This window comes from Hoplias malabaricus, chromosome 10 (assembly GCF_029633855.1).
Source record: "Hoplias malabaricus isolate fHopMal1 chromosome 10, fHopMal1.hap1, whole genome shotgun sequence".
Classification (NCBI taxonomy): domain Eukaryota; kingdom Metazoa; phylum Chordata; class Actinopteri; order Characiformes; family Erythrinidae; genus Hoplias; species Hoplias malabaricus.
The window spans coordinates 25,478,535-25,500,423 of record NC_089809.1 but is presented as its reverse complement, the minus strand read 5'-3'; the positions used below and the strand labels follow the sequence as shown (position 1 = coordinate 25,500,423).

Sequence of the window (21,889 nt, the reverse complement as noted above, 5' to 3'; positions counted from 1 at the left end):
CCTAGTTTTCTCTCATTTTCTCTGTAATTTATTTACCTCCATTCTCCCCTTATGTTTATAATTGCTAGAAAATGAATCATCACTGCATACTCCTCAGTGTTTTGTTATTTCTGCCCCTACTTATAGCTTCTATCTCGGAACTATTTACGTGCAACACACACACACACACACACACACACACACACACACAGAGGAGAGAGAGAGAGAGAGAGAGAGAGAGAGAGAGAGAGAGAGAGAGAGAGAGAGAGAAAGATAGCTCCTTCAGGAATGTGGGCAGCTGTTGCTTTAAGAGTGAAAGTGAAATTTGAGTCTGAGAGCGAGGTGGAGAAGGAGGAGGAGGCGCTTTGCCCTGCAGTAACCTCCTCCAGCATTCTCTCTCTCTCTCTCTTGCTCTCTCTCCCCGCGTGTGTGTGTGCGCGCGTGTGAGACTGTGTGTGTCACCGCAGCATCCCGCTCTTAGCGCTGTCTGCTAACATCAGCTCCACTGCTCACAGAGCTATTATACCCGCGGAGAGATGTCGGAGACTCCTCCTCGCTGTGGATGGAGGAGGAAGAGAGACTAGAAGTGCCCTCTGAGGACATATTTAGTCTCGGTGTGGTGTTTTCATCCATCATCAACACCATGACCGACTAGCTAGACTACAGCAGCGCTGGAGCTAGCTCTCACTGTTGATGATTGACCGGAGGTGAGTTAACGTTTCTGTCTTCTGTTCATCTGTTTACCTCGCAGTAACCGTCTTTAAACCTTTATAGCGAATACTGTAGGGGCCGTTAGTCTAATGAAGCCCCAACGTTTTGGTAACGGAAGACCTAGGTTCTTTTATGGAGTGTGTTTACTGTTTGTCTTTACCTGGTATTTTGTTTATATGTGAGCATACATATAGCTTAAATGGACAACTTCCACATCGTAACATGTCGGCTGAGACTGGAGGAGCGAGTGCACCTGGACTCAGTCTCTATCGCGATATCCTCTGAATAGATCTCGGTCCGGTAACGTTACTGAAGACACTATAAACATATACAGAGTCGACCTGACATCAAAGTGGATGTTCTTTTTCTTATTGGTTCTTGTCCTGAGTTGTATTAAATCATTTTCATTGTGCCATGTAAGGGAAAACAAAGAATAAAAATATCTTCATCATTTTAAATTAAGGTGGAGCGATATTTTCTTATTGTAAAACTCCGGGGATGTAGTCTGCAAGATTCTGTGGGCGTGGAAACTTAAATCCACCAATAATGTCACTAAATGAAAATCCCGCTTTTCACCATCCAATCAAAAGATGGTAACTGAAATCTTGTCCCGCCCATTGTACCTGCCCAAATGTCCTCTTTCACTAGGAATTACACTATGTCATTTAAGTAATAAGCGTTCTGATCTCCGTAAGGATTTTTAAGTAAGTTTCCTAAAATAAATATTATTGACTTTTACACTATTACACACTATTGCATGTTTAAGGGAATGGTCTAAAGGAAAATGCTCATACTCTACATGGATAGAAACTATGTAAACCTTCTATCTACTAGAATATATCCAGGTTTTTGCTGATGGGATGTTAGTGTAAGTTTTTCTACTAAAAATATTCTGCCCCAGAGAATGTATATCTCTAATGGTAAATTTTTTTCTAATATCAATGTTATTGCATTTGTTTGTTAAAAGTATCTATCCCGAGGGGCACGTTGGCTCAGCAGTGCTCCGGTTTAGCAGGTAGTAGCTCCCTGGTCATTCATGACATCCATCACAAATATTACATCTATATCTACACCTGACCTAACGTATATTATTATTTTTATTTATTCACTTGATATTTTAGAAACCTATGGCCATCACTTTTATTTAACCCAAAATATAAGTATAACCACTGAAGTTTATGTTTTAAATATTGCTAGTTTAGTTTGAATTCACCATTTATTAAATGGAAAGCTTTCTAATTAAATTTACCTTTAGAAAATATGGAAGTCTTTCTTTTAATATATTCTACTTTATTTATACTGATGGCTTTAAAAATATTAGAGCCAATGTATTAGTGGTAACTATACCTTGAGTCTGGGTAGACTAATTTAAGATTACCCTCTACCCTAGATTGCTGTGTACAGCCATAAACAGTAAGGTCAACTTTTAGCCAAGGGTTCAATATAGATTTTTGAAAATTTTGAGTTGTCTGGTCAGAAACTGCTTATCAGACATGGGTTCCCAAATATTTAAAGGGAACTTCTATGATTGTGTGTAAATGAAGTTCTCTGTAATTGTTTAAATTCAGAATCTAAGCGTCTGTTAATGTGGAATTGTGTGTTTGAGGGGAAACGTTGACTAACGTTTAACTTGTCTGGAAGTTTTTATTCGCAGTTTAGTTTTGTAGCATCTTCTGTAATGCAGTTAGCTGTTTCTTGAAATTTGTAGACATTTCCAACTTAAGTGATCTGAAACAGCAAAAATAAATCAATATTAGCCACCTATGGAGCAGGAATAGAGCAACCCTCATTTCGGTTTATGCTTTTCAATGTTTTGAGTTTTTCTGTTGTCAAAAAATACTCCAGATGCCACTGTCAAGCGTTGAGAAATAGAGAGTGAAAGCCTAGCATACCAAACCACGACAGGCTGCTGTTTTACTCGTTTTCTGACACTGGCTTCATAAACACATTGGTCCAGTTTCCAGCACATAACCAGACTGGAGAGCTAACAAATGGTGAGGAATCTTTTGAATTTTATAAAAAAGTGTTGCTTTTACAAACCTTTTAACTTTAAAATGTAAACTTTTAATTAAAATGTGTTTTTGGTTAAATAACTAAAACAAAAATAGCATAAAATCTACAATAATGGGCACTTGGGGGTCATAATTATTGCCAATCATTAAACCTTTAATTTCCAACTGTAAGTTCTGTTGCCGTTAAAAACAAGTATGTTGAAACAAGGCAACCTTGTCTTAAACCTCTGCTAATTATCAGTTGTAAGTAACTTTTCCTACTGATAAACTCCAATTAATACTTTTATAAGTGTATGTGTTACGTTAATCTGTTGTTTCCAGAAAACAAAATTTGACTTACTATAGTTGCGCAGCAGGTAGTGTCGCAGTCACACAGCTCCAGGGACCTAGAAGTTGTGGGTTCAAGTCCCGCTCCGAGTGACTGTGAGGAGTTTGGTGTGTTCCTGCCTTTTGTTCAATGATTCCGGGTAGGCTCCGGACCCACCGCAACCCTGAACTGGATAAGCGGTTACAGATAATTAATGAATGAATGAATAATTATGATGGTTGCTGGTAAAAATTACCTAACAGCCAGCATGGTGTTTTTGAAACAAGTCACAGCTCATTACTTCTGAAATTACTGGTCTGTATGACAACTGTTTAACATACTTTGTTAATATGCTTACATTTGAGATATCCTTTTTTTATTTGTTGAAGAAGAAAAGGTATCAGTCCTGAATGATGTGATTAATTTATTAAGTATCACAGTTATAACTGCTGCTGAAAAGTCTTTTTACGTTGCTAGTAGAAGTAGTATTCATCTGGTAGGAAGTATACATATGCAGATTCCAGAGATTTCAGACTGCTAGCGTAGAAGTGTACTAAATGTTTTTTCCCTGTGCTCCTAACTCACACAGCACACAGAGAGAAGCCAGGACTGTGGTCTCAGTTCTGTGTTTTTTCCCTAGTTCATATTTATATTCAGTGACAGTCAGTCATGATAAATGAGTCACTTAACATATTTACTTAGGTTGCATTTTTTTGTAGCACATTTTGTGTTCAGTCATTGTTGACGAGATAAAATATGTTTAAATCCAGCTTTAAAGCTACACTTTAAGGAATCTGAGGGTGAAACTGAGACAATGCCCATTGGAATGACAATCTTTCAACTGAATCAAGGCTTACAGGTTCAGAAATCCAGACATCAGACACTGATATGTAATGTTTGCCCACGCATATACTTTCACATAATCGTGTGTTTAAGATACAACAGTTCTCCAGCATTTACTGTATACAAGTCACTTGAAAGATTAAGTCTATGTTGCATGACTGGTTTTAGATAATGTTTTACTCAACCGCAGCACTGCCTGCAGTGTGTTTCTCTGTATGTTGCTTTTTGACCTCTCTGGTTGCTTACCCTTGACAGATGGCATGTGTAGCCCTTTATAAGGAAAAACTTTAAATACTCCTTTTGTGGCACTAAACGGTGCACTTTAGGCAGCCTATAAAGCCTATATTAAATGGCCAGAAAAAGGATATGAAGTTGTGAGTTCTGTAAAACAGACACATTAGTCATATTTTGATGTTTTGTCAATGTCTTATTGAGGACAAATCTGCATATTTCAAGCCTATGACTTGACTCTCTTATTTGTAAACCTTTAAAAGCGTGTGAGTAGCATTTTCTGCTCACAGAACAAGTCGGAGCATGCAGGGAGAGTGATTAACAGTCTGAGCCACACATCACACGTGTAGGCGTAGAGATAAGGCTGTCTAACTGCTTGTCAAATCTGTGAAGAGTAAGGCACACAATAAAGACAGGTTGGGCTGGCCTGCGCCATCATAGGCTGGTGGAGTCAAGTCAGAATCTATGCAAATCTCTAAGTGCGACAGATTGCTTGCCCATGTCCTGGCTGCACACACTGCAGTGCTGTGGCGTGCTCTATTCATCCTCATGGTAAACACACAGCATGCCTCCACTGAATGCCTGTGCACTGTACTGCACTGAAGCTCTCTTGAATGAGTGATGGACTAGTGCAACATCCAGGTTGTGTTGTTGTTTTGTGCCCAGTGATTCTGAGCAGGCCTATGTTGGTAAATTTTAAAATTAATATATAATTAAAAAAAAAAAAAAAAAAAATATATATATATATATATATATATATAATATACATATATTTTTGAAGCATGAATTTAACTGTGAGACAGATAGGCTAAAGTACAGCTTCCAAACGATGGGGTTAGTCATATCACAGAGGAACATCTTATTTTATTTTGAAGAGATCTAAAAGGTTTAGGTTTATTTTGTTCTCTTCTACCACACCCTATACCAGGGCCATCACTACAGATTAATGATGGGGGGGCTAAGCTTTAACCAGGGTTTGTAGGGGTAATTAAATTAAAGCAACAAACGAGTTACAGATTATGTAAAACCACAAGGAGATGCTGCATTTACAAAAACAGTTTTGAATATCTATCTACAGGTAGAAAAACAAAACTGAGTAGTAAACAACTATTAACTCATTACATACAGGTATCTGTAAAATACACAGTCATAATGTCAGGAAAGAACATAACCATCAATTCAGTCTGCCCTAAATACTTCAATGTTTAATGCATGAACATTTTAACTGGATTTTTCAGCAGGCTTACTTTACGTTCATCAATAATCAGGTTTCCTCTGCTAGCATAATGCTATTTCAGCTAGTGCATCAGTGGTTTTTAAATTTGGTTAATTAAAGATTGCAACATGCATTTTTCTTTATTTTTGTCTTGAAATAACACTTGCTGTCAGGAAACTCAATACACCTTCTCCCCACATACATTGTGTGTGTATTATGTCAAGAAAGCAATACAGTCTGTTAGCCAACAGCGTCAAAGGGATATGCAGCAGGTTCCCCAGGTCTGCTAAAGAACATTTATGCTACAGCCCCACTAAAACAGGTCTAATGATGTCCATGCCCTATACACTGCATACAAACACTTTTGAGCACTTATAGTCCTAAGTAAGAACACTCTTAATGTTTTCCATTAGCTGTTTGTGGTTGTGGACCACAGGTTTGCAAACTAGGTCAGTCAAAAGTGTGTGTAAGTACAGAGGACTCAGACATCTGTGAGGAGTTTGGTGTGTTCTCCCTGTGTCTGTGTGGGTATCCTCTGGTCCAAAAACTAACATTTTGACCATGTTGGCAGGTGGATTGGTGACTCAAAAATTGCCCATAGTTGTTAATGTCTGAGTCCAGGGTGTGTTCCTGCCTTGCGCCCAGTGATTCAACCCCAAAAACATCTTTTCTGTTTACAAACACAAAAATGGCCCATTTACTACTGTAATGTATTTTACAATCAAATAAGCCCAATATATAAACTTAGCACAAAAAGTAAGGGAATTTGTGTTTGGTAGACTATGTCCTTGTTGCTTCTTGGCAATAAATCTTATACCGTTGGAAAGCCTGTTAATTTCCCTTTTAAATTGTGCCACATTTGGAAGGAACATACATTGGTGTGCAAACGGGCCTGAGGGTGAAAGGCAGTCATGGCAGGCCTCCTGGCAGCCCGATGAGACTGTAGATTGACTGCTTGCAGTCAGTTCCAGATTGTCTGGGCAGAGACCGGTCAGCCATATCATTCAGCAAACCTTGAGTACAAATCTGTGGAAGACAGATTTAGGAAATTATCTTCTTGGGGTGTCGTCTTCTTGGGACGCCCACTTCTCAGCCTGTCTCTGACATCTCCCATTATATGGAACTTGGCCTTCAATTTGGAGATGGTACTAGGGCTCGCTCCAAATAATGCTGAAACTTGGTTTTAGGGAATCCACATATTCAGCTCTACTGCTCATCCCACAAATGCATGTTTCTTACAAATGTGTTTCTTACAAATTGTCAGCGGTATGGGATATATTGGCAAGAAGCATTTTTTTACAACAAAAAATAATCTACCAAACACAAATTTCCTTACTTTATATGCTACGTTTAGTTACAGTTGCAATAGTCTCACAATGCCAGACACTCTAGGGAGAGTCTGGTGCTTTTTGCCACTTAACATGGTCAAGAACTACCTACTGCTGTAGGAAAAGAAGTTTGATTGACACACAGAAGGACCAATCACAAGTCTACTATTTTGGCATGACCAATACCAAAGCCAGTACACAATGATAAAAGGAAGTGCATATATGCATATGTACAGAGAGCCAATCAGAATGCAACTGTCAGAATCCTGACAGTGAAACCAAAAACCATTCATGCACCGAAGATATCAAACTCTCTGTCAACTTGTGGGCGGAGCATCTGTGGCAGTTGCAATAACCATGTAGAGAATGATGTTGATTTTAATTTTTGACTTTCAGAAATTAAACTAGAAATTATTAAGAAGTTATTAAGAAGTCTGTTCTTTTTTGGAAGCAAAACCCACATGTAGACTAGTCTGAAGCTATTCCCAGTTTTAATTTAATCTAAATCATTATTATACATTAATCAGATTAATTGACCATTGATTGGTCTGATGCCATTTTCTAAAGATGCCTTTGGGTACTTTCCTAAGCATCCAGCATCCACAGATTTGCCAGGACCAATTAAATTTTTAGTCTCTGAGTAATATGTGAGTATTAACCTGACCTTGATTTAAGTTTCCAATTCATTAAGTCATATGGCAGAAACAGTATAGCAATAAAGGCTGTCTAATTGCCATAGGCATGTGGTGGCCTAGAGAAAGCTGTCACTTGCATAGTCACTGACTTGCATAGTCAGACATTTGTGTGTCCTTCTTTCTTTCCCTCCCCTTTCTTAAAAAATGCATCAATAATTTTTGACAATGTCACCAAAATTATTTTCATTTTTTTTACCTAATTTTATATATTCAGGATCACTAGTTGCCCTATAGTTTGGTGTGGACATTTCATTTTATTTGTACAAATAGTAATGGTTAAAAAATTATGTGAAAATCAATCTTAACTACACCAAAGTTGTATAATCAATATTATATTACATACTAAAAATATTTTATTTATTCTTCTGAAAATTTAACTTACCACAGTTACAAGTGGCTCATTATAGAATATGTTCTCATAGTCTACTTGTTGTTAAAAGAGAGCAGCAACATTTTAATAGAGAGCTCCAGGGTCATCCTACAGAAAGGCATTAAGATGGAGGACTTAAGTACTGTCCGACTATGGTGAAGGTCAGATCCTCTGGCTCAGTGAACCCTCTCTGGAGGAAAAGAAATATCTGTCCAAGCAGATATTTAGTTGATCTTAAGCTACCTTTAAAGTTCAGCATGTCTCATTAGACACAAAATATATAATGTAAAACAAAACTATTTAACATACATATAAAGGGAAAATCTAAAACTTTGACATATATCAAAATACTAAAGAGAATTTGTTTTTGAAGAAACACTTTCTTTTCATGCAGATGAAATGGGTTTAGTGTAATATTTACTGAATGGAGCTCTGTGGCTCTCTAAATTGTGTTAAAGGTTTGTGTTCAGTTGAACTGGTATTTTGGATTCAGCTCAAGGCTGGAGTTCTGTGGGACGCTGTCTTCCAAATGTAGGTTAGTAGTAGACTGTTCCTGGGTGATTGACATCCAGTCATGAATAAATATTAGACTAGTTCCTGCGTCACACACTGGAGACTGGCTGATTGGCTAGATATCCTCACGCTAAATTTAAGGAGTACCTTTTGCAGATGATGAAAAAAGTAAATAGTTTCATTTTCGAAAAACAACAAAACGGCCCTGTTTAATCTGTGTCTTTGCTGGTGTTTGTGCACACTGGTGAGTTTAAAAAGCCTGAATCTTAAAATATATAGGCTTACTCTAATAAGCCAGTTGATGTGATTTGCTAACAAACTTGGGACCTTTGATATTATAGGTTGTGTAGAATAGAATAGCCTGTAATATCTAATTAAAACTTCATAGTGTATCAGGTAAGACTGACTTGCTTCATGAAAATATGTCTCTAATACTAATGTCATCTAATATGAAATATGTTTAGGTAAAATGCATGAGCCCAGAAAGAAGCTAGGTTATGACCATGTTTAATTGTATATTGCATGTTGGCAAAAATAAGAATTACTCGAAAATGCTAAGGGTAATTTTATTATATATATCTAATAAAAGAAATAGGGAATTTCACCCTTAAAAGGAAAGATTGAAATGTAAAGTTTTAGGCTTAATCCTCTCCAATCGACCAATTGTCAGCATGGACCAAGAAATTAGTGTTGTAATGGTTCCATTTCTATAGAAAAACCTAATATTAATAGTAATACATTACTGTAAAAACAAAATATTATAATAATTGTTTTTCAGAGGGTGAGTTTAGTTCTGCCTTGTGGTTTTGATTAAAAATATATCTGTGAGGATCACTGACCTCTGTCTCAGTATGTGTCGAAGTGGAAGGACTCTGTAAAATAAAATAATGGAGTTAATGACAGGAGGTTTCTGCATGCCTCTGATTTGTGATTTCAGATTCACACTTACTGGACCACCTTCCTGCACAAATATGTCATTGTGATTAATCTCAATCATTTCACCAGGAGTGGTGCAAAGATTATATTTTACTTATTTACTCCACCTCCATTCCTCCACTCAAATGAGCTTTTTTTTTTTTTTTGCTAGAGAGGCAAAGCTGTACTATAGGCCTCCATATAGGTTTATGGTTTTCAGTTGTCTAGCAGCCCACAGCATATTTTGGGACATACATGATCACAATCCCTAACCAGAGCTTTAAATAGTAAAGCGTCATAGCATGTCTGACTTGTTTATACAGTATACAGAACTGGATGTCCCCCAGGTGTATTTGTATAGCGTCTGCTGAGACTAGACTTCACTGCACATATTCCCTACTGCTAGAATTGTACAATCCAAAGGTGAAGCCTATTAAACATTTACTCTTCTCTTCCTCAGCAACTGTGTCATTAGGAAGAGCCTCCCGAGTGGTCTGTATTGGGCCACAGGCACTGTTATACTGTGTGCCACTGAATGGAGAGACTAATTTGCTCTGTTCTTTCTGTTAGTGGGCTTGGTTGGCCATGGATGCCTTCACCCAGCTGATTCTGCTCATCGCAGTGGTGAGTTTCTGCTTCTTCCAGTGGCTCTTCCACAGCGTGAGTCCTTGGATATCATCCAGAATCAGCTCTGGCTTCCAGAAACTCAGTCACAAACAGCAGATTGAGTGGAACTCAAGGTAATATAAACACACATTAATAAACTACTAACTCTGTCTGTTTTAAATAGGGTTCTTAGTCTGTAAGAAAAGTCTGTAAGGGTTTGACTTTAACCGTTCCTAGTTCCAGGATATGATAATTACTGGAATCCAAAGCTACACGGCAAGGCAAATCTGATAGCAGTAGAGGGCACACAAATAAGGCCACCCACACATTTGCCAGTGAATGTAGTACTGCAATTTGAATAATGAAGACGCTGAATCAAGCCACACTGATAAGACACAGTTTTGTTGAGTGCACACCTAAATCATAAAACTGTTTCCCAGCTATTTCAGGGAACATATTTAAACATTTTGAGGTCTGGTCCCTGAGATATTTTCAGAAGCAATTCTTACACCAGTCTTGATATTCTTTTAATAATTGTACTTATAGGTTGATCAGAATAAACGTACCTTCACATTAACACTATATCAAAACAGGGTGGTTCAGTTTTACAGTCTGAAACTTTGAATAAAATCTGGATGTGTGCATTTGTTTCATGTGAAAAATATGTGCTGGAAGCAAAAATATTGGGTCCCCTTTAGTTAGATGGATACATGGAAAATGAACCTATTGCTTGTTCTGATCATTTTAATTTTAAAACATGTAAAGCTCCATTTTTTTTTTAATTTTATGAATCATATGATTTGTGTACACAAACAACTGGTGTTCTGGAACACAAGGTTCAGGCGTTCAAGCCTCAAGAAAAAAGGGGGAAAAAAAATCTCCACCTGATTTGCTCCCAGTTTCATTTGTTTAGTTTTTTAAGCCAGCATATGCACAGAGAAAATCCTGGCAGTGTTGGGTCTCTCTTGTTGGTATATATGCCAAGATATCAGCTGTTGAGTTGGCTGTAAAATTGTATGGTTAAATAGCATAGTGCGAAGGGCATGTTATAGAATGTAATTTCCATGTTTCATCACATTAAAAAGAAACTTAACTCCTCATACACACCTTTGGTAGTACATGCTTTTAATGTACTTTACAGTTAACAAGATTCAGAGGCCACATACACAAATTTTTCCGTGAAGGAAAGTGTTTAATATTGAAGCCTTCATTCTGTCCTTGTCTTTTGGGTTGTGATCTGCCAATAATGAATCCTTATCACGTTAACTGCCTGCACCTTGTGTAATTGCAGTTTTAATTCTCACCACACTGTTAAAACAAATCATGGTTGTCAAAATATTGAACAGAAACTCTGGCATCTTTCTGCTGCTTTAAATGCTATCCTGCCAAATGTGTTAAAAGGACAGTGAAATACTCTTTCTCTCAGCTGTCTCAAGACGCCCAGATTACACAGAGTGAGCAGGCTGTAGACTGCCACTCAAACTTATGCGTAAGTGTGTGTGTTTTTTTAGCAACAGATTTCTTGTCTGTCAGATAGTAATGCAGGGGTTAAATTTGGATTTTGTTGGAAGCCGAGTGATATATTTCCACTAGTGTCAGGAATGTATTGCTGTTTTTCTTGAATGTGGAACATATATAGAATTTTCACTACAAATACCATAAAATCTGATTTTGCCATTATAACTTCTAGATCTGTCAGACCTACCATTAAAATTACAATAAATTATGATTCGTATCTGACCAAAGGAAATTTACAATAAAGCCTTAAAAAAGCAAAACAACTAATAATACAAATAATAATGCCACCTATCAAGTGTCAAGAACCTTTACTTATTACTTATTTTAACAGCTATTCTTGTTATTAGAGGTAACCTTTTTTCAGAATATGTTTAACCCTCTCCAATAATTTACAACCAAATAATCAAAGCCATTTAAACAAATTTGGAAATTTGGGAGTGAAATATTTTATATAATATACAAGACAAAAAAGACAACAAGTGTCAGCCAAGTGCTGCATAATAAAATCAACTAACAAACCATAAACAGATAAAGTTACAATTTTACAGTTGTACAATTACAATACTAACAAGATACTGCAATTTGCTTCGGCATCAATAAAGTGTTATCTTTTTTTTTTTTTTTTTTTTTAACCTTTAATTTAACCAGGCAAGTCATTAAGGACATATTCTTATTTACAATGGCAGCCTGTTACCCTATAAATCTGTTGATTTATTTTCATGATTTCTTTATTTGGCAAATTACATTACAATGTGAATTATTTATGCTTAGAATACCTACAATCCATGTTCTGAATTTTTTTTTTCATAAATTCAGTAGTTATTCGGTAGCTCTTTTAATGAATGTGATTACAGATTTTTTTTATAAACCACTTATGCCTTTCACATGTTTGTTTTTTTCTAGAACAGTGTCCACACTCCATGCGTTGCTGGTTGGGCTCTTCTGCCTCTACATCCTCTGCTTCGATGAGGCTGTAAATCAGGATCCTGTGTGGTGAGAGCACTCTGCTGTCAGGCCAGGACTATCACACTGCATGCAGAAAATGCTGGGAGGATGTTGTTCTGCAGGAATAAACATAGATGCAGTGTTGTCTCAATCTCACTACAAAGTCATGACAATCTTCATTTACAATATCTTTAACTCTACAGGGGGGATCCAACACTGGTGAAGATAAACGTGGGAATCACAACAGGCTACCTCATATCTGGTGAGAGTTCACACACATGCTTTTTTCATTAGATAAGGAAAACTCAAAGGGCATTTGAGTGTGCAGGAATTATCCCTTGTCAGCATTGTGTAAGTAAATGACATTCAGCAACATGGTAATTTATTTTTGAGCTTATAGAATAGTTATTGATTGTTATTGTACAACCCAATTTCCAGAAAAGTTGGGATGTTGAGCAAAATATAAATAAAAACAATGCAATTATGTGCAAATCATTGAAACCCTATGAAAATAGAACAATGACAATGTGTTGTAAAATGTTGAAACTGGGAAATTGTATTGTTTTTTGAAAAATGTTTGCCCATTCTGAATTTGATGTCAGCAACATGCTCCAAAAGGTTGGGACAGGGCAACAAATGCTGGTAAAGTTTTGTAATGCTACAAAAAAAACCCAAAACAAACAAAACAAAAAACAAAGCTAATTGGCAACAGGTAAATGACTGGGTTTAAAATGAGTGTGACAGAGAGGATGAGTCTTTTAAAAGTGAAGATGGGGAGGGATTTACCTCTCTGTGTAAGACTGAATGGGCAAACAGTGAAAAAGATTCAAGGATAAATTTTCTCATCTTAACACAGAAAAGAACTTTCATCAGGCAATTTCATCATGTACTGCACATAATACCTTTAAAAGTTTTAAAGATCCGGAGAAATATCTATAGGCAAGGACAATGAGTGGAAATCACCACATGGGCTCAGAAACACTTCACAAACCATATTCTGTGAACCGAGTTTGATGACGATGATTCCTAAGGGCTAAAGTGGAGAGGGATCCTCAGGCTTGTTATAGTGCATAGTTCAAAACAGAATCCATGGTGGAATGAGAGGGCCTTAGTGCATGACATGGGTGACTTGCATATCTGTGAAGGCACTGTTAATGCCGAATGATGTATACAGGTTTTGAAGCAACATGCTGCCATCCAGACAATGTCTTTTTCTGGAAAGGCCTTGTTTATTTCAGTAAGATAAGACCAGTCCTCTTTCTGCACGGATTACATCAGCATTGTTCCTTCCAGACCTGTCACCCGCAGAAAACAGCTGGATCTTTATGTAATGAAAAACATTATAGTGGAGACCACAAGCTGTTGAGTAGCTGAAATCCTATAACCAGCAATAATCAGAAAAAATATCACTTTCAAAAGTACAGCAACTGGTCTCCTCAGTTCCCAAACACTGAATGTTGTTAAAAGAAGAGATGATGCAGCACAGTGGTAAACTTGCCCCAGTCCGAACGTGTTGGGAAAATATATTTCAAAAAATAAACTCGATTTCAACATTCAAAATGTTGTTTTTGTAGTATTTTATATGATAGGCTTTGCACATTATTGGATTTTGTATTTATGTAGCTTCCACAAAGTGCCAAAATTTTTTGAAAAGTTCTATGTACATAATGCAAAATCTGAGTGGTTTAGAATTTACATTTTTCCCCTGTTCTTCTTTCTTTTTCAGATCTGCTGCTCATATTTTACTACTGGAGGGCGATAGGGGACAAGTTTTTTGTAATTCATCACCTGGCAGCATTGTATGCTTACTACTATGTACTGGTGAGTTCCCTATTGTCCAATAGCAGAATGTGCAGGCAAGATGGGAAAGAGATGGCAAAGGGTGAACAGCAGTGCCGCACAATGGGAAGTTGTGGCTCGAGAGGTGTAAAGTTGCTGTTAAAAGCTCTCTATTTTCCACTAATGCTTCGAAGTGTTACCAGCTGGAGTGTTCAGCATGGTGTTAATTCATTGTAGTGCAGTAGAGGCAATGTAATATCTGTGAACTACTACTCTTACAAAAGTGTAGCAGCTAAAGAGGAGAAATAATTTGAAAGTTAAAGCTTTTGGCAGAGGGTTAATGAAATTCCTGAACACTAGGGGTCTGCAGTGACACAAGCTTGATTAGTAATGCCCACTCTAACCATGCCATGCCCACTTACATTATATCTATTTTTGGCTGTGGTCCTTGTCCACACTCGTATTTAGCCTTTGTAATCAACACCACTTCCTTACAGCATGCCCATGTAGCCACTTTGATACAGTGAAATATCCTTCAGACCCACTGTATCTCCACAATCTCTGCATCAGATACATTTTGTGCCTAGATTATTACATAGGGAATATGTAGCTTCCACAAACATGCCTTTAATTTTCCAAGCTTTCATAACTAAGAAAGCCAAAATATCCACCCATTTGAGCTTTCCACCTGCTGACTGTTTCCTCACTGTTACTGCAGTGACTTAAAAATGCATCTCACCTGCAAATCCTGATCTTCATTATATGCGGACCTATACATTTGAGGTGTTGCAATAACTTTGAAAAATATATTTTCAGAATAGAAACACTAATCCTCACCTCTTATAGAACATTCTTGTGAGTCAATACCTCACCATTCATAAAACATCCTTGTGTCACAGGAGTGCTGCATTAATTAGGGACTGGGTAGAGAAGCGGTGTTCAGACGTGGTCCTGGAGGCCAGTCAGTTTGGTGATTTCGGTTTGAACAAACCTATTTAAAAACCAGTTGAATCACTAAGCTGTATTGGATACCAGCTTTCCAGAACTGGGATTAAATGGCCCTGGAGTATTCAGCTTAGATGCTGGTGTAGAAGTGCTGCCGATAGAGTTCTGTAGTTAGCTTTAGTTAATTTTACAGGGCCGCACACTCTGAAGGTTGCAGCTGTTCACCTTTGGCTATGTTGGTCTGTAAGTCTCTAGATGTCAAGGGTTTCTAAGCTGTATATGGCTATAATGATAATGGTACTTTTTGCATGGAATGCTCATTGATGGTAATGGCAGAAGCCCCCTTCCTTGTCCCCTTTCCCCCTCCACCCTGCTTCTCTCTCACAGCGCTCTCAGTAAGTGCTCTTGCTCTGGTGCTGAGGCAGGCTGGGCTGGGTGCATGCAGAGCCAGCCTGCAGCTCTAGTACTGCTGCTGGTGGAGGGGCTGCTGTCTGCATGCTCTGATTACCTTCCACTCCTTTGTGCCAGAGCTGAGCTCTCTTTTTTTATTCTTTTCTCTATCTTTGTGCAATGTTTCCGCCTTTCACTATTTCTTGTGCATCTATTTCAAAACCTAATAGCCACATCCTGGCAGGCAGGGCTGACTTTACTGCAGCATAGCCTGAAATAATCTGAGATCACTTTGCTCTAGTTTTTGAAAAAAAAAGGATGAAAATAAGCATGCAGTCCTTGAGGAGATTGATATTTTCATTGTTTTTGCTCTGGAGAGAATGCATTTCCATGCTTTATTTGGATGCAGTGTGATGCAAGCTGCCCACACTCAAAACTTGCACAGAATATGCATTATATTTTCATTCCAGGAAAAAAACACATATGATTTTGGGACTGTGGCTGAGAACGGGCTTGATGTTATTGATCTGTCAGGACACCTGAACAGAAATGTTAAGCCGCACACTTCAATTGTACTCCGACAAGCAGTGAAAACTGCATGAGAGGAATTGCTTAGTCTGTCAGAAACCTCTTGCTCAAAATAAAGATGCGCTTACATAAGGAGTGCTCAGCTCTGTGGCATAATGGTTTTGCTTTTCATCAGTTGTTCCTAGGGAGGATTAAAAGTTCTGTTTATAGAAAGCAGCAGAGCGTAAACATTGGTAGGTAAAAAAAAAACAAAACAATGTTGTAATCTACGTTTGAGTCCAAATATATTCTGAAAATCTGAAAATCCTCCAGAAACATAAAGTGAATGTTGTTGTAGGGCCATACTGTCACTGGACACATTCATGACTGCCAACCCAAGCCAAGTAGAACATGAAATCCCTAAAAATGGATTCATCCTCAAGGTTTTAGTTATTCAAATTTGTTTTCATTTCTGTCGGTATGAGAATATGTTGTTCGAAAAGTCATAAGCGTTATTTGTTGTTAATGTTTCCTGTGTTATTTATGAGAGTTTGTCAGTGTTACAGTGTTGAACAGATTTGAAATTGACGTAAGGCTGTATTGTTATGTATTTTTTTGAGTATGTATTTAATTTCCCAGTGGGCCAGTTAATATTAATAATCATTTATCCCATACCCTTATTATTGTGAGTTATTCATTTTTGTATCTTTGATATATATAATTAATTGCCATGGTGGACCTTGATAAGGACAAGTTCAAATTAAACACAGGCCTCATGGCCTTTAAATAGCTAGTGTCCTGTTACCTATAGTTATTAGCTTATGTGTGTTGTGTGTTTTTTATCCATAGTGCATGTCCAACCAAACTTTAATGTTGGTGTTGCAGCTTTTCTGTTGTTGTTTTTGCTTTCAATCTGCACTTTTTTTCAAGAATCTGTCTGTCTGTCTCTGTCCTCACCTAACATGACTTCTTGAATAATGCAGTCCCAATTCTTCTGACCAACAACCTTCATGCAAAAACTACCAGTTTACTACCTAAGTTAGTTATATATTTTTTTAAGTATAAAGGGCCAGGATTTAATGTAGATGGACTCCTTCCTGTCTTGTCTGCTGTTGTGCTGTTGCAGAACCCTGAGCAGCTATGAAGCCCAGTTACAGTATGGACTTACCAGTGCCTAGGGGTACTAGCATGCATATGCTGGTGTATTTCTTTTTTTTTCTCTTTTTTTTGTCCTCTGTATTCATTCTTCAGTAAGTATTCTAAACTGTATTTCTTTTCAGTCCCAAAGGTAAGTATGGTGTTGATATTTGCCAGTGTTTTACCAAGAATTATGTGTTATGTGACACAGACAGCCAATAGAATTATGGGCCAAAAATGCAAGAATCCAACCATATCCCATTTCCTAATTGCTCTTAATCATAGGCCTTTAGCCAAGACTGTATTTTTATGTGAAAAAACTTGGCAGTGTTCTGTTCCTCTCTCTTTAATCAAATCTGAAGCACAGCAGAGTTGAAGGCAGATTTGAACTTAAGTAAATAACTGGCCAAAAGTGTATGCAAATTCATGCTTCTTTTCTTTTTTTGTTTGTGTGCAGTTTTAGAGTAAATATAGATTGTGGATCCTTATAGATGTTTCTGATTATTAACAATATATTTGCTTATTACATGATAAGTAAGCCCACCCTTCTCCTAACAAGGGCACACGCCTCTTTGATGTGAATCACGTAAACGCCCCCCTTGTGGAGCAGTCCTTAAATGTAAGTTAGTGGCGACACCTTGTGGAGAATTTTAGGCTTACACTGTTGGAGTGAATGAGTTATAAGACAATTCAGTGAGATTCTTTGCATCTAAAGACATAAGCTGGTATAAAATTGATATTACATTTCAGGTGTGAAATTTTGTTACAATGTTAAATACAATTATCTGAGGTATAGTGTTACATTAAATAACAATCTGAATTGTCAGTCAAGTAAACTGTCTGTTCATATTTGTTGATTTATGTCAATTACTCGGGCTTGGATCACTCTGTCTTTTTTATTTACATTATGCAAGTTCTTGCAAACATTGTTGGTTTTGTATATGTTCATGTTGTAAAACATATCTATGAACTTATTAAATAAAGGCACAGGAAAAAAGAGAGCTAAGACAAAGACAAGACATAATTTAGGTTTTTGTGGATTCTAAATTCATTTTGATCTGAAAATGAGACCCATATTTAGACTGCTTCACATACAAAATGGTGCATGTTCAAATGTAGGATCAGGATTTTCATTTGGGTTTCTTTAAAGCTAGACCTATTTTGTGTGTTGGTGTCGACATGATGAGGCTCAGGCTGTGTTTTATTTTTTCTGTCATTGTCTGTTTTTTCTTCACTTTTGTTTTTCCAGGGTCAAGGAATGTTGCCTTATTTTGCTAACTTCCGTCTGCTTGCAGAGTTTTCCACCCCATGTGTGAACCAGCGGTAGGTGTTCCGCTGGTTCAATTTAAGAACCCTGTAGCCCATTTCAGCTAATTATTGTTATATATAACATATAATTATGTTCATAAATATTTTTATATGTATAAAAATATAGGACTGGTTACATATTTAAAAAGTGCAAGAATACTGCTTACTGCATACTGTACATTTACAATTTTTAAAATAATTATAGTTACTTTCTTAGTGTTTTATATAAATCGTCTGGTTTGAAGACAGTTCCTGTGCTGTGTCATGTCATCATGCTTGCCTGTGTTTTACAGCTGGTTCTTTGAAGTGTTAGGTTACCCTAAAACCTCCAGGCCCAACCTTGCCAATGGGGTGCTGATGGCGGCTGTGTTTTTCATGGTACGGATTGCGGTCATGCCTGTTTACTACAGTCGTATGTACTCTGTATATGGTACGGAAGCATTCTACCGCGTCCCGTTTGGTGGCCGTTGTGCCTGGATATTCTCCAGCATCTGTTTGGACATTATGAACATCATGTGGATGCATAAGATCGCTCGCGGCTGCTACAAGGTCCTGCGCTCCAGCCAGCGGCTCAAAACCCAGATTCAGGAGAATGGAAAAACTGACTAAGTGTGATGAGACATTCACTCTGCAGTGGGTGGGAATCAAGGAAGTCTCTTTGTTTTTCAGTGCACTCTGATGTTGTTTTTTTTTGTTTTTTGTTTTTTTTCCCCCCCACTTACAATTTCTGAGTCAGCCAACAGAAGCGTGTGCTACTGTCAGATGTTTGGACGAAGCATGTAAATGAAGCTGGACATCATGTGACAGCAAAGTTAAGTGACTACCCTTGAGCAATACTTACAAACATGGCCAACACTTTGAGCAAGATTTATGCTGTAACAGGACCACTGATGTCACAATGAAGCTGACCACTGCTGGGAAATTCACTGAGCTTGTGTCCCATGGTGATTTACTCACTGTAGTACAATAAATTGCTGTCCAGGTGCTGAAGTATTCTTTTCTGGAAAAAAAAATGTGCCACATGATTCTATTTTATTCATCAGAGTCACTGCCTCTCTGTAAAGTGGCAAAGAGAAATGTTCAGAGTGTCAATGAGCCACCCTGTTTACTTTGAAGATAAAATTTGAACGCTGACTTTGAGAGATTGATCCTCTCATCTGCACTGCACTAAACCTGGACTCGCTCAGATCACAAGCCAGACCTGAACAGGACCCAGGATGCCCTCCATGTGTCAGGATGACGTTTGGAAGGTTTAACTGTGTATCTGCACGCACATTTTACATTTACATAAAGTATTTTATACAAAGATTGTAGTGATCAAGAAGAGAAGTGCACTTTGCTGGTGTGCTGGAGGACACACTGCAGATATTTGCAGGCAACGAAAATCATGTCTAAAGGAACTTTGCGTAATGTTTGTTAACTAGCCAAGCTATTTTCACCACAGTTTTGGTTTGTCGATGTTAGATGTAACTGGACAGTTTCTCACTTCACCGTGCCATGACGATTACAATATGGTTTAGATTTTTAAATTTTTTTGTCTGAGATCGGGATGTGGTTTACATGTAGGACAATTATATTTGAAAGTTGTACAGTCGACAGGTGCACACTGCAGCGTGGTTCTCTGAATGTTTGTAATGTAACTAGAGATGTTATTGGAAATACAAAAGTACTCATTTGAATAATTTTATGTACAGTATATCCAATGTAGAATTTAAATGATCTAATGTTTTGGAAAGGGATTTTTGGATGTCTGTGATTTTTTTTATTTTTTATTTTTTGTTAGGGATGGTTAAAAGTTTTTGTGCACACACACACACACACACACACAAGCAGGAGTTGAGAACTCTTTCTGAATCATATTTATTTATTTGAACCTGTCCAGCACTGTAACAGCATGTACCTGCATATTTATTCTTTTTAATGGAAACTTATGATAAGTGGATAAAAGCTGTCTATCTAAGTAGATATATACAGAACCAAGAAGGAGTGTAAAACACAAGGACATGTATAACAATCAGTTTAGTCTGCATCATGTATCACTTTGTAGGACATTTTAGTACATTTAGTAGAATGTTCATAATATATGCACTCTTGCATCCAATGGCAACTCACCGTCACAAATAATAGAAGTAGTGTATGCCACACGTTATTGTCTGTTTCATAAAGTAAAAAAAAGTATTTATTATGTATGGATGTGAGTAGAATGGTGTGAGATTTATGAGAATGATTTACTCTTTTAAAAATTGCCAGAAGTTCTATTTTTAAATTAAATATACTACTTGAATACTTGCTGTACCTTTATTGTAAAAGGCAGGCACAGTGAATTGTTTTAATTACAGTATGTGCAAGATGATTCCAGTCATAACATTTTGCCTTTACTTGCTTTGCATTTACTTGTTTTGCAGACATTTGTTCCAGATGCCTTTTCTAGGAATGTTTCTTTTCTATTTCTACCACTTTCCCTCGGTGTATGGTTATCATATCTTCTTTGATCACAATATGCTTGCATGTCAGTTCTTCCTCTTTTAAAAATAATGTGCTTGCCATAGCCCTAATCTTGGAACGTTGACCTGAAATTTTGCCTTGGGTGTTTTTAGTGTGCAAATGCATATTCAGGTACACCAGCATAAGGCATGGTTTAACATAATTTTAAACCCTTGCCAAATGATTACAAGTTTGCCATTCTATTACATGTATAGAGGCCATTGTAGCAGATCCTTTCTTTGTTCGTCCTCTTATAAAACATGAACCGTTTTCAAGTAAGATGGCATTGTAGAAATTATACTTTTTATATATATATATATATATATATAATGAGCTTATCTGGCTCCTTAAGACCAAGTTTTCATGTGAAACCTGAGAAGGTATTTAATTACTCTGAAAATGAGTCCTCAATGTGTAGTCTATTAATAAAAACATGGCTTGTAATTTGTTTTTCCACTCTGGGACTATAAATTACTAATTACATCTTAATTTCTGGACATTGTAGACATCTTAATGGATTGATTGAGCTCTTGAAATCTAGTAACCTACTGAAAATCACATTTAATATGTTTATTTGTGTTGGCCCGTCTAATGAGCTGTTTGGCTTTTGGTGTAATCTCCATAGAGCAAACAAACTCAGCATGTGATAAGGCGCCCAGCCACCTCTGTATTACATTTGTCACATGTTCACCTCTCCTTTCTTCATATTTCACATTTCTTCAGGTGTAATGTTTGAATCTGTTGACCAAAGTGTGTAGAACTTGTACTCATTGATAAGGGATTTAGGAAGAAGGCCCAGGAATTTTATTTATGAGTGTGAAATATATTTATTTTTAAAATCTTCACATCTGTCTTAATTTTCATCTGTCATAATGCTATTTGCCTCAATAAAGCAATACATTCATTTTGATTCAGCAAATACTTTCTCAAGTGGTGATCATTTTTCACGGTTTAAAAAGTCACTCATTAAAGTTACAACAGGTACCTCAGAAACTAAAGCAAGTATTGAGTTTCCCCCCACAGTATATATTTTAGTTTAGTTTATTTGCTGATCTTGGGTGGTTTTGAGGAGTCCCCTTTAATATTTTAAATAACGTTTTGAATTCCAGTTTGGGAACCTTCAGTTTTTATCCTCTTAATATTATAAAAT

The 21,889-nt window shown here is 37.1% G+C and overlaps 1 protein-coding gene across 2 annotated transcripts; it reads left to right on the top strand.

The window, feature by feature from the left end:
• Positions 1-368: 368 nt before the first annotated feature.
• tlcd4a (TLC domain containing 4a) lies at positions 369-21,649 on the top strand. Of its 2 annotated transcripts, none has more exons than XM_066683426.1 (7): positions 369-686; positions 9,691-9,860; positions 12,148-12,237; positions 12,393-12,451; positions 13,916-14,010; positions 18,197-18,270; positions 18,549-21,649. In XM_066683426.1, exons 2-7 carry the CDS (start codon positions 9,706-9,708, stop codon positions 18,862-18,864), a joined length of 789 nt encoding a protein of 262 aa, XP_066539523.1. In that variant the 5' UTR covers positions 369-686; positions 9,691-9,705; the 3' UTR covers positions 18,865-21,649. The 2 variants fall into 2 exon arrangements, with proteins under 2 accessions (XP_066539523.1, XP_066539524.1); XM_066683427.1 differs by lacking the exon at positions 369-686 and adding an exon at positions 8,407-8,449.
• Positions 21,650-21,889: the final 240 nt, after the last annotated feature.